Consider the following 17845-nt stretch of genomic DNA (forward strand, 5'->3'; position numbering starts at 1 on the left):
TTTAATGAGGAATGGACAATTGTGGAGAAATATGATAGGTCAAGGAGAATGGGGTAAGGGTAGTAGATTGGGGAAAGCATAGCAAAACTTGTTTTTTAGGATTCTTCTCAGTGTCCCTTTGACTTTAGAGATGAGAGTGCTCCTTTTCTGCTGGTATAGGGAGAGTGCTGTCACTTAAGGGCCTTATGACCTATTTCAGGAAAGAAGGGAATTGAAGAAAGTCAGAGTAATTTTCCTACTTTTGCTATTTTTCAAACTCCTTTAGCTGAAAATATTAAATATGACAAGGTGCCATATTTGGAATAGCATGTCCTCAACCCATCAACTGTATTGTAGCAGAACTTTATTTATGATGACTGAAATTTGAATTCCCATGCGTTTTGCATGTCTCAGAATGTATTCTCTTTCTATTTTTTTCCAGCCATTTAAAAACCATCTTCAGCCTGTGGGCCATAAAACAAACAAACAAACAAACAAACAAACAAACAAAAACAGGTGGCAGGCTGATTTGTCTCTTGGGCTGTAGTTGCCAGCCCTCGCTGTGGCGTGTTGTGCAGCACCCGAGCTCCTGGGCAGCTCTGTCACCTCTCTGCAATGTGCTCACTTGGAGAGGAGGCCTGCGTAGAACCATAGCATGGCACATTTAACTTCTCTCCCAAGGCCTGAGTAAACATTCTGCTAGACAGGCAGGCTTGGTATCTTCCTACAAGAAGAATTTCCCTCTGAAATAGCTTCAACTCAGTTCTCAAAACTTACCTCTTTCTCTTTAGAACTGCCAGCTGCAAAATTTGGACCAGTTAGTCCACCTATGTGTAGTGGTCATCAGACATTGTCTGGAGTACAATTGTCTTTCTTGGCAAAAAGTGTTCAGAGGGATATGGCCCACTTAAGAGTCAATACAGAGAAAAACGCTTACTATGTTAAGTAGAAGCCAGGTTATACCTTGCCTAAATAAGTTAGGTATATCTAAATTTGGAGAAGAAAAGACTAGAGAAAACAAGATAGCTATCTTTATATATTTTGTCTTCATGTAAAAGAAATAATAAGCTGTCCAATTCAATAAGTGGAGATTCTGGGGAATAATTTAGAAGGCCTTGCATTTTGACTGTCAGTCAGAAAACCTGAATTCTCATTCCTAATGATAACTAAGGAAGTCATTTACAACTCCGAGCTTCTTTTCTTTATCCATGGAAGAGGCTGACCTAGATTTTGGTAGTCCTTTCCGATAAAAATGATTATACACACACACAGGGTCCAGCAGAGATAACACCTGCTTCAGTGTGGGTGGTAGGGTAATAACGCGGGTGTACGAATTTATGGTTCTAATTTGAACATTTCACCTAAAATGTCATATGGTGTGCCTGAGTGTGATGTTGTTATGTTATAGAATTACATGCTTATGATTTTGTAATAAAAGGTTTTATAATAAAAAGGGCTGTTATTTGTGCTGGGCCCTGTGTGTGTGTGTGTGTGTGTGTGTGTGTGTGTGTGTGGCTGTATATAGTTTGTTTTTGTTTTTACTACAAAACAATTTGGTAACTTGAGCTGTCTAGCAGAGGGACTGGCTACCTTGAATAACAGTGTATATTCACCACTGAAAAATTTCAAAAAGAAGCTAGGCCACCACTTCACAGATGCTGGAGGACTTTTTATTTATTCACTCAACAAACATATATTCATTTATTGACCAAATACTTACTGACTTCCCTATCAGGTACCTGCCAATCATAAAATCTCATGATGTTTCTTAACCAGACAGTTAGAACTTGGAAGAAATGTAGGGGCTTAGGAGGTGAAGTTTTTAAAAACATGCTTTGGCTGTGCTTCGTTATTCTTACCAGTGCCTACTACTCATGCAAAATCCCTCTTTGCCCCACAAATAATTCATCTGAACTAAAATTAAATCCAACTTTGGTGACCTGATTAGCAATCACTTCTTTTCCAGTTGACAATCTTAAGCAGAACAAACCTTGCTTCCTTATCCTTAGAACTGCTCACCTAAGGGGCTTGCAATTCATTTGAGTCCATTTGCAAACATTAGAGCTGCAATTCCTATATTTAATTTTATAGTAGTCCTGCTAGATGCAATACTAGAAAAGGGTTTCATGGTCAAAAGTATTATAGAAACACTACATGTTGTATACTAAATTCCTTTCTTGGAGAGTCACAGGGCTCATGAATAACTAAAGCCTCTGATTAATCCTACAGAAAACAAAAGTATTTAACATTGTTGAAGCCAGCAGTTTTAGAACGTATATACTACTCATTAATATCCCTGAAATGTACTTTGAAAATCTTACCTCATAAAAAGTGTGTGGGGAAACCCTAGTAGATATAGGCAGATATAGCCAAAACTGTTTCAAAGAGGTCTGCCTATGTACATTTATAAATATGTAAATAATATAAAACAATTTTAAACATACATAATTCTGTGTGTGCATGTGCAGATGATCAGTTTTAAAGGAATTGGAATCAATTGCCCAGTTATAAGCTTTTATTGGAGTAGCTATTTTCTTGATGGTTGAGAGTGCTTTTCTACTTTTTGAGCCAGCCTCTTTATGACTCAGTTTCTTGATTTGTTAAAAAAATGGAGATCAAATTCATCTCATAGAGTTTTTGTGATGATCAAGATAAATGGGCAAATGTATGTGAAACACTTCATTTGGTGCTTGCACCACTGTGGACACTCAGGAAAGACCTGTCTCCCATGTCTCTGTACTCACAGCCCTGAATCGAGATGTGGGTATTCAGAAGAGAGATCTGTGTTGTTCAGTGCTGTGATGTTCAGTGCTTATTTGTTACTTAAGAAAACATCATAGAATAAGTCATTAGTGCTTCCCCCCAATTTGTATATAAGCATTTTAGAACATAAAGCAAGAAAATAATTCCCAGCATAAAACTTGGAAAAGAGGAGCTCTAAAAAATTATTTTTTGTCTTCATATGTTTAGGACCCATTACATGAGGTTTTTCTCTTTTTTTGGAATTTCAAAATTAACCAAAATAAGAATAGTTTAAGGGGAAAAGTTAATAATCAAATAATATTTCATTGAAAACACAAATAAATGTCGGGTCTTTGTATCTATTGTTAGCCTTTCATAAACAAACTGCAAGATTTTCAAAACCAATTTTTAAGACAGGTTTCCATTTTATTTGTATTAATTTCCATAGTGAACTAGGCTGTGACTTTCAAACTCAGTGCTTCCCTAAGGCAATTTTCATGTGCTGCTCCACCCCCTTTTTCTTGGGTATTAATTTATTGGTCTAGTGTTTTATCTTTGGAGCACTTGTGTTACATGCATTCATACACTTTCTCTCTCATATCTCTGTCTAAAGTGAGGCTCTCTTTCTCCCCTTGGTTAGGGATGCTCTTTAGTGCCTGGTTAATTTGGGATCCCTAAGCTCATGGCACTCTCTTCCAAATATTGCTGCCAAATCCATTTCAGTGACTCAGCAGGAGCTTGTCATTAGCAACATTCTTGCAGAAAGTAAAAATTAAGCAGTCTTGGAAAGCAGAGTGCTAGTGTACCATGCATGTGTAAATCTTTGGGAGCAATAAACAGTTTCCTGGTGGGTTGGGGGTGAAGGTCCTCAGTTGACACCACCCTTCCTTTGAAGCACTAACAAGTTCATTCCACAAAAGGAGTTTAAAATAATGACTGCAGTGAAAAGGGCCCTTTGTGTTATTGAAAATACAATCTGTTTCCAAATCTTATATTTGTTTACATAATGTATAAACCATTTGATAGATAAAGGAGAAGGCAGATGGAATTCAAAATAGCAGCTTTATTTTTGGTAAAACCTAGGTCAGAGAATACAGCTTTAAATATGTGGCTTGTCAACACTGCCCTCCAGAATAATCCCATCTCTCCATCCCTCCAACTGCCCTAACTGCCCCCCCCCCGCCTACCCACTAAACCCCCAGCAGAGCTGAAAACTACAGGACTCCCTTACAGTGGCAGAGTCTGCCCTGATAGCCTTCACAGAGGGGGAGAGATGGCCAGAATTCAGCTCCTTGCAGTTAGGTGGGCCCCAAATGCAGAGCCACCCATGTCTAGCCTCCCCTAGAACCCCCACACAAGCTCACCACTGAGGTGGGTCCTTCCTTCCTCTTCAGAATGAGGACTGGGAGAGACAGGAATGTGTTTCATACTAAAGGGAGGACAATAAGAGAGTCCAGGCCTGGGTTAGATGTTGATCCAATGGGAAAATACCTCTTGAGTAAATGAACTGATTCAGGGAGTTGAGGCTAAGTGGATTAGGACTGTGAGAACAATGCATACTTCAGGAAGATCTAGAACTCACTGAATTTTATTCCTTTCACTACTGACAATCCCATAAAGACACTGGGGGACTTTTTTTTTTACTTAAACAAATTTCTTGTCCAGAAGCAGAGGAAATGAAGAAGGAGAGGGCTAGAGCTACATGTGGAGGAGAAGGGAAAGGACTAACTAAACAAGCAGGTTAAGGGCAGTCCCACATGCACGTGTGGTGTATAAAATTTGGGAGGGTTACCTTGGGAGCGAGCTATCCCAGCCCTAGGCCAGACCACACAGCTCAGGGTTCTAGTGCCAGGAAGATAAATCCCCATAACCTCTGACTGCAAAAACCAGTGGGGTTGGAGCAGAGGGAGAAACTGCCGGATTTTCAGGAAACTCCACTTAAAGGTTCCACGAAGACTTAAAACATATGCAGACCCACCCACTCTGGGATTCAGCACCAGGAAAACAGCTGGAAGGGTGCCAGTTGCACAGGGTGAGTGCCAGGCAAACCTCCAGAAGCCAGGCAGCAGCATTGTCTCCTCTCCAAGCTCCCCTCCAACACAGAGGCACAAAGTGGTGAAACAAGATGCCCTGCCTTGGTGATTAACTAAGGCTCTGCCCCACATAATTTACAGGTGCCTTTTCTATAATAGGCCACACTACTAAGGTGCAGAGTCAAGACAGCTCTACTTAATACACAGAAACAACCACAGGGAGGCTGTCAAATTGAGGAGTCAAAGAAATATGGCCAGAATGAAAGAACAGAACAAAATCCCAGAAAAACAACGAAATGAAATGGAGATAGCCAAACTATCAGATTCAGAGTTCAAAACACTGGTGATCAGGATGCTCAAAGAACTCATTGAATATGGCAACAACATAAAAAAGACCCAGGCAGAAATGAAGGTTACACTAAGTAAAATAAAGAAAAATCTATAGGGAACCAACAGTGGAGGGGCTAAAGCCAGGATTGAAATCAACGATTTGGAACAAAAGGAAGATATAACCATTTAACCAGAACAGAATGAAGAAACAAGAATTCAAAAAAATGAGGCTAATATAAGGAGCCTCTGGGACAGCTCCAATAATACCAGCATCCAAATCATAGGGATACCAGAAGGAAAAGAGGGAGAACAAGAAATTGAAAACTTATTTGAAAAAATAATGAAATAAAACTTTCCTAATTTGGAAAAAGAAATACACATACAAGTCTAGGAAGAACAGAGAGTCCCAAACAAGTTGGACCCAAAGAGGACCACACCAAGATACAGCATAATTAAAATGTCAAAGGTTAAAGATAAAGAGAGCATATTAAAAGCAGTAAGAGAAAAGCAGAGTCACCTACAAAGGAGTTCCCATAAGACTGTCAGCCGAGTTCTCAAAAGAAACCTCACAGGCAAGAAGGGACCGCAAGAAGTATTCGAAGTGATGAAAATCAAGGACATACAGCCAAGATTATTCTATCCAACAAAGCTATCACTTAAAATGGAAGGGCAGATCAATCCATTATTACATGACATGTTAAAGGGACTTATTTAAGAAAAAGAAGTTCAAAACTATGAACAATTAAAATGGCACAATTAAAATTCACAGATACCAACAACTGAATCTAAAGAAATGAACTAATCAAACAACCAGAATAGGGACAGAATCATAGATATGGAGATCATTTGGAGGGCTACCAGCTGGGAGGGGGAAGAGGAATAGTGGAGGAAAATGTGCAGGGATTAAGAAGCACAATTGGTAGGTACACATTGACAGGGGAATGTTAAGAATAGTATAGAGAATGGAGAAGGCATAGAACTTATACGCATGACCCATGGACATGAACTAAGGAGGGGATTGCTGGAGGGAATGGGGGTACCAGACAGAGGGGACAAAGAGGGAAAAATTGGGACAACTGTACTAGCATAATCAATAAAATATATTTTTTAAAAAAGAAACAACCAATCAATGCAAAAGTAAGTGGAACAACAAGTTTATGTTCCTCTCTCTCTCTCCCTTCTCTAAAATCAATAATTTCTTAAAAGAAAAAAAAAACAAGCAGGTTAAAATTATAAAGCTCTAGCTGAGTCTTCTTGAAAGGAATAGGGGACATCATGATGAAAGTGTATGTAAAAGCCTATCCCAATAGTGGAAGGAATTCAGAAGTTAAGGAGAGAAAATGTTCATGGGTGAAAACCTGACAAAGGTGTTGATTTTCACCAAGTTTTCTAGAAGAGCAGCTACTTCAGCCTATTTGGGTTTTTCAAATACCAAAACATCCTAGCAAAGTAAACAGGAACAGACTACTTTAGTGTATGACAAAGGAAAATGAGCAAAAATAAAAAATAATACCTCATTGAAGTGTCTTGACACATTTACACAATAACAATGCTGCTACTACTACTTATTACTATTTGTTGTTATTTTTATTATAACTGTTTCTCATATCCATCCCCCTTTCTTCATCTGCACTGTCGTTGCATAATTCCTGGGGCCTTCAATTGTTCATACTCTGTTGATTGCCTGGCTTCATCTCCCATCCCCCTCACACCAGCCACACTTCAGTCATGCCAGCCTACCAGCAGCTACCTGTCTTCTCCCCATTAGACCAATTCTTCTGTCACCTGGAAAGTAGCTCCCCCACCTCAACCTTGTCATGCCAATACACTTCAACTCTTCCTAAAAGACTTTTCTGAGACATGATCTTCTCTGCATGCGCCCTCCCCCCACTTAAATCATCATCTTTCTTTCATGTTTCCATAGTGCCTAATGTTTAAGGCACTTAGACTTAAGGTGACGAAATAATTTGTCAGCCAAGCTGGGGCACTTTTAAGAATGAAAGAGGATGCTACTAATATTGGTAACTGCACCAGAGCAACAGGCATAAGCCAGGAATGCCCCAGACAAACCAGAGTGTGTGGTAACCTTACTTATCCTTACATTGCTGTAATGATTGTTACATTTCTATCATCTCCTGCCCTCACAAACAAGCACATGTACACAGGCAGTGAATCCTGGGAAGGTATGGGCCTCAGCATCTAGTGTAATGACTGCTGCCACATTCATCAATTAATTAATTGAATCATGGGAATATTGTTGGAGGGGAATGTTCTAGACTAGTAAAATGGCATAAACAAAAGGAAATGGGAAAGGATATTTGCAAGGAAAGCAAGGAAACTAGTCTGGGTGAAATGGATGTCTGGGTGAAATGGATGTCTAGAGATTGAAATATAATTTGGCAAAAGATTATGGAAATTGATTGTTAGGCAAGGAATTTCCAACAAAGTGGAGGGACAGGATATAGGGGAATGCCACGAATGATAACTGATAATTGTATGTAAGATGAATTGCAGGGAGGGAAAGGCAGGGAGAACTGCAGAGCCTAGATAAGAAAAATGAAATTATGAATGCCCAGACTATTACTCTTTGTCATTTAACCTTTTATACCTTATGAAAATGTCATGACTCTTGAGATAGCAAGTGACAGAAATTAACCTGGTTTAACCGAACAGGAAAATTTATCAGCTCAGCTAATATAAATATACAGGCATTGCTAAATTCAGGTTCTCAAACAGTGATATCTCATCAGTAGTGTTCTCTCCATCTCTTGTAGCTTCTTACTGTACAGGATTTGTTCTCAGTCAAGTTCTTCCCAGAATGGTCATCAGTAACTTCCAGCTTAGCAAGCCCAGTTCAACGAGACCACTTTACCAATAGTTTGGCAAAAACCCTGAGGGATATTCTCATTGGTTACCCACATATCCCTGAACTATTAATAGGGGCTATTGGGGGTGTCATGCACTGACTGGCCAATACTTGGTCATGTGCCCACCCCAGATGATGTAATCGGCTTCATCCAACCAAATGAACAGAGTGTGTGTGGAGTGGGTGGGGGGCAGAGGAGGGCTGAGAATGGAGGCAAGGAGAGCTTGCTTAAACTAACTTGTTTAAAAAGAGAGAGAGAATGGTTATTGGAAAACAAAAGCAATAAATTTCCTCTACATAAAGTCTATGGTGCTATTTCTTAGTTTGCAGTTAGCATTGAGTTCTAGAGCATGAAAATCAAATCAGAGAAATAAAGTTATCAAGAAGAAACATAAAGTGATGAGCTTCTAAATGAGGAAGAAAAATCTGAACTCATTCCAAAATAATCTACATTATATTTGTTTATGATATTTAAAATATGAGATAAGATATGAGAGTTATTATTTTCAATTCAATGAACATTTTTACATATTATGATACTGGACATATGCTAATTAACCAAACAAATTAGAAATTATTCCATTTTTTTCTGTCAAACTTATAGATACAACAGTATAGGAATTTCTGATCACTAATCTTTGAAGAAATCCTAATGGAGCCAGAGGGAAGCTGAAAAGAGCAATTAAAATGGCTACATCTTTGTGGGAATTCCTACAATAGGTTTATGAAGAAACCAATTGATAAACCTCTTAATTCTGAAATGACAGGACCTATGGGTTTGAAAACACATGTAAATGTATTTGTAGAGTTGGTAGCATAATTCTGAGAACACTATAAATGTGAATTTTCCATGAAATTTATGTTCTAAATAAAGGGTTTAGTAGTGCTCAGAACATAAATCCCGAAGAGGGATACAAAGATTCAACTAGCTTTAAATAGATTTTAGATAACAAAGGGGTATATAAAGAATAATTGTATTTGGGATTAAGTTATACATACCTGTATTCATTTATGTATATTTGCATGTAATACGAATAAAATACTGCATCAAATGTAGTGAATATCACATATTGGTAGGATTTGGTACAAATTTAGTTTCCTTAGATTTTTTATGATTTCTAGGATGAATGTATATTACTTTTAAATGAAAAAGAAATCAAAAAGTTTTCTTAAACAGTAAAACATTTTAACATAGAAGGAAACTAGCATTGTTCTTTGAAGTGATGTCATTGTGGTCTTTCTCACAGTCTTTCTTCTACATATATCCATGTATATCTCAGATAAAAGATTGGGTTAGACAGGCCATTGGTCTCAAAGAATGTGGCTTTTCTCTTATTATTAATCAAATACATTTTTACAGCATTATGCCAGGGTGAGTGATATGAATTTAATCACATTACTGATACTTATCTTACTAAATCATTTTTATTCTTTTTAAGAATGCACCTTTCAAGAACAAAGTTCTGATACAGAAAATAATATGAGCCAAGTATCTAGCTTGGTGGAAGCTATCTTTAAAGTACTATACTATTGCAGTTTTTCTCCACAAATATTTGGAAATGTTTTTGTGAGCTACATGGAAGAAGAACAATTATGGAACTTTTTATATAACATTCCAGGTATGAGAAATTTATAATTTTAAAAGAAGCATTTTAAAGATAACTAAATGTACCATTAAATGTGTTTTAAAAGTTTTATCAATATCAGTTTGGCAGAGTCTGTTATTTGTAAAAGTTTATCTTACATTTTCTTACTATAAAATCTCCTTTTGAAAGTCATTAGCCATTAGTTCCTGTCAAAATTTAGTATACTTGGGACAAATGAGGTGACAAGGGGGTTGAGGGGGAAAAATTATGTAATTCAGCTTTTCTTTATTATTATTAGGAAATATACTCTCTTAAAAAATTAACTTACTATTTCCCAGCGATTATGTTTGCTATTGAACATAAAGGCATTAGTAAGATGTAAAAAAATATTTTGTGATTCTTGGGTGCATTTATTCAATGAACTGATAGACAAAACTACTAGTCAATTTTCTTCAAATGCAAAAGGTATTTGTTATGGTGGCCACGGTGCCTCTCTCTACAAGGCGTCATTCCCTTGGGGACTGTATGTTTCTCCCTGTGTATTGTTCTTGAGCAGATGTTAAAGACAGAGCAGGTTACCTATCTGAATGGGAAGTGCTCATGGGTTGCCCCACCTTCAGGGCGAGTTACAAAGATTCTCGCATTGTTTCCCTACCTTTAAATCTCCGTATTTAATATCTTGAGAAAACAAAGGATGAGAAGTTAGTGGTTTCCTGTTAGTCCATTAACCATTTACATCATTTACACTAGGCTTTCAACCTATAAGCTATCTCCTACACTGTTTTGGAACTGCCATTTCCATAAAATATTTTCTAGGATCCATATTTTAAAACTCTAACTGGATCACAATCATGGTTTCACTCTTTTGGCTATCCTTTAGACTCGACTCAAATATCTTTTTATCTATTTTAAAGTCATATTACATTTTATTATCTCTGCAAAATAGCAATAGATAGCTATGTAATGATTTCAAAAATCTGAATCTGTCACATAAAGATTCTGTAATGATTATCTCCTTTTAAAGTTATATCTCACAGTTTTCATGCATTCTTTCATTGCTCCCCCTTTAACCAACGGGGGGTAATTTTCTAGCTAATTATAATGAATTACTTCTGATGTGGACTTGACTGGACTGAAAGAAAAACAATTCTGAAAGCCCCTTTAGCCCCTACTGGTTTTAGTTGCTTCTGGTGAAATAAGAGCTGAATTCTCTCACAAGATTGTAAAGAATTGGTGACTCAAATGCTTCAACCATTATTTTATCCTTCAACTCTTAAGTTCTTGAACCTTTTGACACTCAGCACAAAACAGTCCTGAAAATTACTTAGAAAATATCAGTGGAGTTCAGGTGCCGGCATGAGAAAGCAAAACTACTATTCAATCCTAACTAGTCTTCTCTCTAGACTTTGAGTAAATCCTCCTCCATAAGGTCAGACAAGTTTCTTTAGACAGGTATTGCACATATTTATAGAACCCAAATTGTGTAGGGAGTCTCAAGGGGCCAAAACTTCAAATTGGTGAAATGTCCTTGGTCTTTATATGAGTTGTGTTTACTGGTGTGTGTGTGTGTGTGTGTGTGTGGTTGCTCCAGAGTTTACAATATATATCTTTAAATCATCAGTTAACCTTTTAGTAATATTATAGAACTTCACATATGAGAACTTTATAATGAAATATTTCTATTTATTCCCACCTATCTTTTATGCTAGGGTTGCCAGGCATGGGGTTTAATGTTATAAACCCCACAATTCATTGTTTTATTTTTGTTTCAGTCAATTATATTTTAAAGAAATAGAAAATGAAAAGTAAGTCTTTTACATTTATCCATATATTTAGCATTTCTGGTACTCTTATTGGTGTAGATCTGAGTTTCTAACAGGTATAATTCTCTTTCTATGTGAAACACTTCCTTTAATATTTCTTATACTATGAATCATCTGCCATCACTTTATTTTAGCTTTTAATTGCATGAAATAAGTACTTAGCCTTTATATTTGAAATATTTTTATTAGATATAGAATTCTGTGTTCAGAGTTATTTTTCTTTTCCTTTTTCATTTAGCACTTTAAAGATATTCTATTATCTTCTGGCTTGTATTGTTCCTGATGATATATCAGTTAATAATAAGATGCCTTTTATATAATGTGTCTTATTTTTGTGGTTGATTTTTAATATTTGCACCTTTATCACTACTTTCCAACAATCTGATATCATTGTACTTTATTTTACTTTTCTTTGTATTAACTCTGCTTAGGGTTTGCTGAGCTGCTTGGTTCTGAGGATGTTTAGTTTTTGTCGTGTTTGGAAACATTTCAGCCATTCTTTCTTGGGATAGTTTATCTTTTGTCCCCTCAACCACCACTGTTTTTCTGTGAGTCCCATTTCGAGAATACTAGACCTTTTGGTATTTTCCACATACCACTGAAGCTGTATTCTTTTTGGATGTTTTTTTGTTATTGTTGTTTGTTTTCTGTTTTTATAGACTTCTTTTTCTTTGTGTTTTGACTTGGATACTTCCTATTATGTCAATTCAGTGGTCATTTCTTCTTCAGTTTCTAAATTGCTATTCAGACTATCTAGTGAATATTTTTCTTCCTTTTTTAAAAAATATATTTTATTGATTGTGCTATTACAGTTGCCTCCCTTTTTTTCTTCCTTTATTCCCCTCTGCCCTGCATGCCTCACATCCTACCAGTATCTACCCACCCCCTTAGTTCGTGTCCATGGGCTGTGCATATCAGTTCTTTGGCTTCTCCATTTCCTATACTATTCTTAACCTTCCCCGGTCTATTTTGTACCTACAATTTATGCTTCTTACTTGCTGTACCTCTTTCCCCATTCTCTCCCCAACCGCTCACCGTGGAAAACCCTCCATGTGATTTCCATTTCTGTGATTCTGTTCCTATTCTAGTAGTTTGCTTAGTTTGTGTTTTTGTTTTTGTTTAGGTTCAGTTGTCAATAGTTGTGAGTTTGTTGTCATTTTACTGTTCATATTTTTAATCATCTTCTTTTTCTTAGACAACTCCCTTTAACATTTCATGTAATAATGGCTTGGTGATGATGAACTCCTTTAACTTGGCCTTATCTGAAAAGTACTTTATCTGCCCTTCCATTCTAAATGATAGCTTTGCTGGATAGAGTAATCTTAGATGTAGGTCTTTGCCCTTCGTGACTTTGAATACGGCTTTCCAGGCCCTTCTTGCTTGGAAGGTTCCTTTTGAGAAATCAGCTGATAGTCTTATGGGAACTCCTATGTGGGTAACTGTCTCCTTTTCTCTTGCTGCTTCTAAGATTCTCTCCTTATCTTTCATCTTGGGCAATGTAATTATGATGTGTCTTTGTGTGTGCTTCCTTCGGTCCAACTTCTTTGGGATGCTCTGAGCTTCTTGGACTTCCTGGAAGACTATTTCCTTTGCCAGATTGGGGAAATTTCCTTTCATTGTTTTTTTTTCAAATAAGTTTTCAATTTCTTGCTCTTCCTCTTCTCCTTCTGGCACCCCTATGGTTCAAATGTTGGGACATTTAAAGTTGTCTCAGAGGTTCCTAAGCCTCTCCTCACTTTTTTTGAATTCTTGTTTCTTCATTCTGTTCTGGTTGGATGTTTATTTCTTCTTTCTGCTCCAAATTGTTGATTTGAGTCCAGGTTTCCTTCACTTCATTGTTGGTTCCCTATATTTTTCTTTATTTCACTTTGCATAGCCTTCACTTTTTCCTCTATTTTAGGACCATACCCAACCCTTTCTGTAAGCATCCTGATTACTAGTGTTTTGAAGTCTGCATCTGAGAGAGTGGCTATTTCTTCATTGCTCAGTTCTGTTTTTGGAGCTTTGATCTGTTCTTCCATTTGGGCCATTTTTTTTTCTCTTGGCACCCCTGTTATGTTGTAAGGGTCAGAGCCTTATGAATTTGCCAAGGCAGGGCAACCACTTTCCTGCATTATGGCACTGTATGTGTGGGAGGGGTCAGAGAGAGAGCAATGCTTCTTGCCTCAGCTCTTGGCTGGCTTTTGGTCACTTCCACCACTACCTACAAGCACATTGGGCCCTTCTGGTGCTGATTCCCAGGTGGTGGTTTTGTGTACGTTCTATGACCCTGTGGGTCTCCAGTGAACTCTCTGGTGAGGCCAGGAATTTCTCCTGCCACCACAACCCCCACAGGTTTTTTCAGTCAGAGGTTTTGAGGCTTTATTTCCCCACGTTGGAGCCCTGGGTTGCACAGTCTGTCTCACTCTCCAGTTGTTCCTCCTGGTTAATCCACATGCAAATGTGGTATTGCCTGCTCTGCCAGCTGCTGCCTCCCCGACCCCAGTCCTCCAGCCACCGCCTTGCCACAAGTTCTCTCCATCGTGGCTGCCTGTCTCTACCCCTCCTACTGATCTGGATGAATATTTCTTCTTTAACTCCTTGGTTGTTGGACTTCCATACAGTTTGATTTTCTGGCAATTCTGGTTATTTTTTGTTTAATTGGTTGTTGTCTTTCTTTTGGTTGTGCTAGGTGGCAAAGTGTATCTACCTATGCCTCCATTTCAGCCAGAAGTCTGACTTCACTTTTGTTGGTTTTAACTAAGCATTTTATATGATTTTATTTTTTGTCTTTTCTTGTCATATCAGTTATATTTCTTTTTTTTAACTCTTTAAAGTAGATGCCCTAGACTTTGCAGCATATATAGAGAGAGTGTTATAGAGAAATTAATCCAAGTTCACTTTCTTTTTTAAATATGGTTTTTGTTTTTTGAGAGAGAAAAAGGAAGAGAGACAGAGAAAGAGAGAGAAAGAAACATTGATGTCAGAGAGAAACATCCATCGTTTGCCTCCCATATAACCCACAACCTAGGCATGGGCCCTGATGAGGGATTGGGATGATGCTCCAACCAACTGAGCCACACTGCCCAGGACCCAAGTTCACTTTCAAATACTAATACCTCACAATTGTGTATCTTATAATAACAAAATAATTCTAATTTCTCCCTTTTGTGCCATTGCTATTATTCATTTCACTTATAAATAAAAACACAGAAGCATACTCATATATATGCATATATAATATATGCATGAGTTAATACATTGTTGGTATTATTATTTTGAACAAACTTACCTGTTAGATCAATTATGAATAAGAAAAAAGTTTTAATTTTACCTTCACTTATTTTTCTTCAATGCTCTTTCTTTATGTAGGTCTGAGTTTTTGATTTATATTATTTTCTTTCTCTCTAAAAAATATCTTTGAACATTTCTTGCAAGGCAATTCACTGGTGTCAGATCTTCTCAATTTTTGTTTCTTTAACAAAATATTTATTTCTCTTTACTTTTGAAGGATAATTTTGCAGGATATAGAATTCTAGGTTGATTATTTTTCTTTCAACACTCTGAATTTTACTTTACTCTTTTCTTAATAGCATTGTTTCTGAGAAGTCAAATATGATTTTTCTCTGTGTTTCTCTAAATGTAAGATGTGTTTTACCATATGGCTTCTTTCAGGACTTTTTCTTTATGTTTGATTTTCCAAGAGTTTGAAGATAATATGCCTAGGTATAATTTTTTAAAGTATTTATCCTCTTTGTGTTCTTTTAACTTTCTGGGTCTGTGGTTTGTCAATATTAATTTGGGAAAAATTCTTTTTCATTGTTGTTTTAAATATTTCTCCTGGTTTTATTTTCTCTCTCTTTTCTCTCCAGTATTCCCATCATATGTATGTTACACTTTTTATAGTTGTCCCATAGTCCTTTCATAGTCTGTTCTGGTTTCTTTTTTCTAGTCTTTGTTCTCTTTGCTTTTCCGTTTTGGAGGTTTCTATTGAGACACCCTGAAGCTCAAATATTCTTCAATCAGCCATGTTCAGTTTACTAATAAGCTGTTCATTTTTGTTACATTGCTTTTGATGTATAGTGTTTGGGGGGTGGGATTTCTTAGGACTTTCATCTCTCTATTTACATTGCCCATTTGTTCTGTCATGCTATCTATTTTATCCATTTATACATTTATCATATTAATCATAGCTGTTTTAAATTCCTGGTCTGATCATTCTACCATCTTTGCTATATCTGTTTCTAATGCTTGCTCTTTCTTTCAAATTTTGTGTTTTGCCTCTTAGTATGTCTTATAATTTCTTTCTTTTTTTTTTTAAAGCTAGACATGATATACTGGTAAAAGGAACTGCTCTAAATAGGTCTTTAGTAATATAGTAGAGAGGTGTTGGGGGGAGGGTAAGCTATTTATCGTCCTATGATTAGGTCTCAATTTTTTAGTGAGCCTGTGCCTCTGGATAGTATACCTCACAAATGTTTCCCAGTTTTTTCCTTCTGTCTGAAATAGGAAAGTATGGCTAGAATAGGCATTTCTCTTCACCTAGGCTCTGAAAACTTCACTGGGTTAGGCTCTGTTTTAATAGTTTCTCCTGAGGGTAGGCCTTCAGAAGAACAGAGTGCTCCAGCCTATTTCAAAGTGTTTTTTTTTTTTCCTCCCCATGCTGGAAGCACTAAGGGATTTTTCTCTGAAATTTACTGGGGGAAACTAGTGGAACTCCTGGAGGTAAAATTCATAAAAGTGTAGAAGCTCCAACCGCCATGTCAGGTATTTCTGAAGTTTTAACCTACAACTTGTCTGCACTGAACCTCCAGCAATTCATCAATTACAGTTGAGATTTTCCCATCTTGGCGCTGCTTCTCATGGTAGCTTCTGCTCCACCCTTTGCTCCAGTGAGCCATGACTCCCTGTATTTGCCTGTCTGTTCTTTTTTCCTTGTCTTTACTTCTCTTACATTTTCGAGAAGAGTTTTTTTTTTTTTTGTGTCCATTTGTTTAGCTTTTTATTTGTTGTTAGGATACAATAGCGACTTCCAGGCTCTTTATATGCACAGTTAGAAATGAGAAGTTCTTGTCACTGGTTCTCTTTTTTCTATTCTCTCTTCTCCAATTTCTCCTTTAAAAAAATCTGTATCTTATTTCTACCATTGGCATCTGTAGCTATTGCTTAATCCTCCCCATAGTTATCTCATACTCAAGATGTTTTAGACCCTGAATCAAGAGAATATTATGCAGCCCAATATTACAACATTTTAAGAAAACTCTTATCTTAGGCAATAATAGCAAATATATGCATAATGCCTACTATGTGCCAGATATTATACACAAATTAATTTCTATAAATTTTAAGTAATTATTTGAGATAGAGCCATTATTTTCTCCTATTTTTAGTATCTTGATTTTATTTTAAAAGAAATAAATACACTCTTTTAACAATAAGAAATAGAACTTCTGAATTTCTAGAATTTTTAGATACCTGAGATGATTTTAATGCATGACTCCAAAGAGTTGAACCAAAATGAATATTAATTATTAATACAGGAAGAAGGGTTCTTTATTCCTTTCAATGAATTAAAGACTTGAAACATCATTAAAAAGACAGACAGCTTACCTAACTGATGATTGTGCCATGTTAAAAAAAATTAGAAACTCTCACTATTTGATATTACCATGGTCCTCTTCACCATGGTCATTTTAACAATGGCTTGAGTAACTTGAGAAATGTCACATTGAAATTTGAAGGAGAAAAAAAGCATATACATACTTTTGTATCCTGATTTAAGTGGTGGCCCCAAAATGTTGCAGTTACTTTTTAAAAACTTGTATTGCATTTATCACACAATATCATAGTGAGTAATAGAAATAATCAAAAATAGGGCAGGCTGGAAGAAAGATGGAAGGGGAAAAGGCAGATCTAGAGGGAGAGAGGGCGGAAAGGCAGCCAGAAAAATTAAAAGAAGTAAAGGAAAAGGAAAATCATCATTAACACTGTAGAGTTTATCTTTTAACTTTTTTATCTGTGCATGTAGATATGTATTTTTTAATAAAATTGCATGTCGTACTCTTTCAACCCAGTTTTATTTTTATCCTAAACAATATATGGCTTTATTGTATAGATGAATATACCTTGGTTAATTAAACAAATTACCAATTATTCGACATTTAGATTATTTCCAATTTTTATGTCTTTTATATAACCATAATACATTTCTTAGGATAAAGTCTTAGAGAAGGATAAGTAGATAAACAGGTAAGTAAAATGTTAGGGCTTTTGATATTATTGCTAAATTGTCATCTGTGAAGGTCACATGATTTATATTTTTACCAGTAGAGTTCCAAACTACTAGCAAATATACTTTTTCAGGGTTAATTTCCATTCCCTTTATTATCAAGAAGAATTTTTTAAATGATTATGAACTGTTTATCAGTTATATGATTTCTAGTTTAAAGCCACTCTCCTTTCCTATAGCTTTACACTAGATCATTAAGAAAGTGTGTTCCCAACTGA

At 36.4% G+C, this 17845-nt stretch overlaps 1 protein-coding gene across 6 annotated transcripts in view; it reads left to right on the forward strand.

The window, feature by feature from the left end:
- The window catches only part of KIAA0825 (KIAA0825 ortholog), a 398694-nt gene that overhangs the window by 174328 nt on the left and 206521 nt on the right, over nt 1-17845 (forward strand). For all 6 annotated transcript variants that reach the window (XM_045848391.1, XM_045848392.1, XM_045848393.1 and 3 more), the window contains one exon: nt 9390-9569. In XM_045848391.1, the coding sequence (XP_045704347.1) occupies nt 9390-9569 (180 nt within the window). The remainder of the gene's footprint in view (nt 1-9389; nt 9570-17845) is intronic.

Source organism: Phyllostomus hastatus, unplaced genomic scaffold, assembly GCF_019186645.2.
Source record: "Phyllostomus hastatus isolate PE091 unplaced genomic scaffold, TTU_PhHast_1.1 phas_contig_58, whole genome shotgun sequence".
NCBI classification, from domain to species: Eukaryota; Metazoa; Chordata; class Mammalia; order Chiroptera; family Phyllostomidae; genus Phyllostomus; species Phyllostomus hastatus.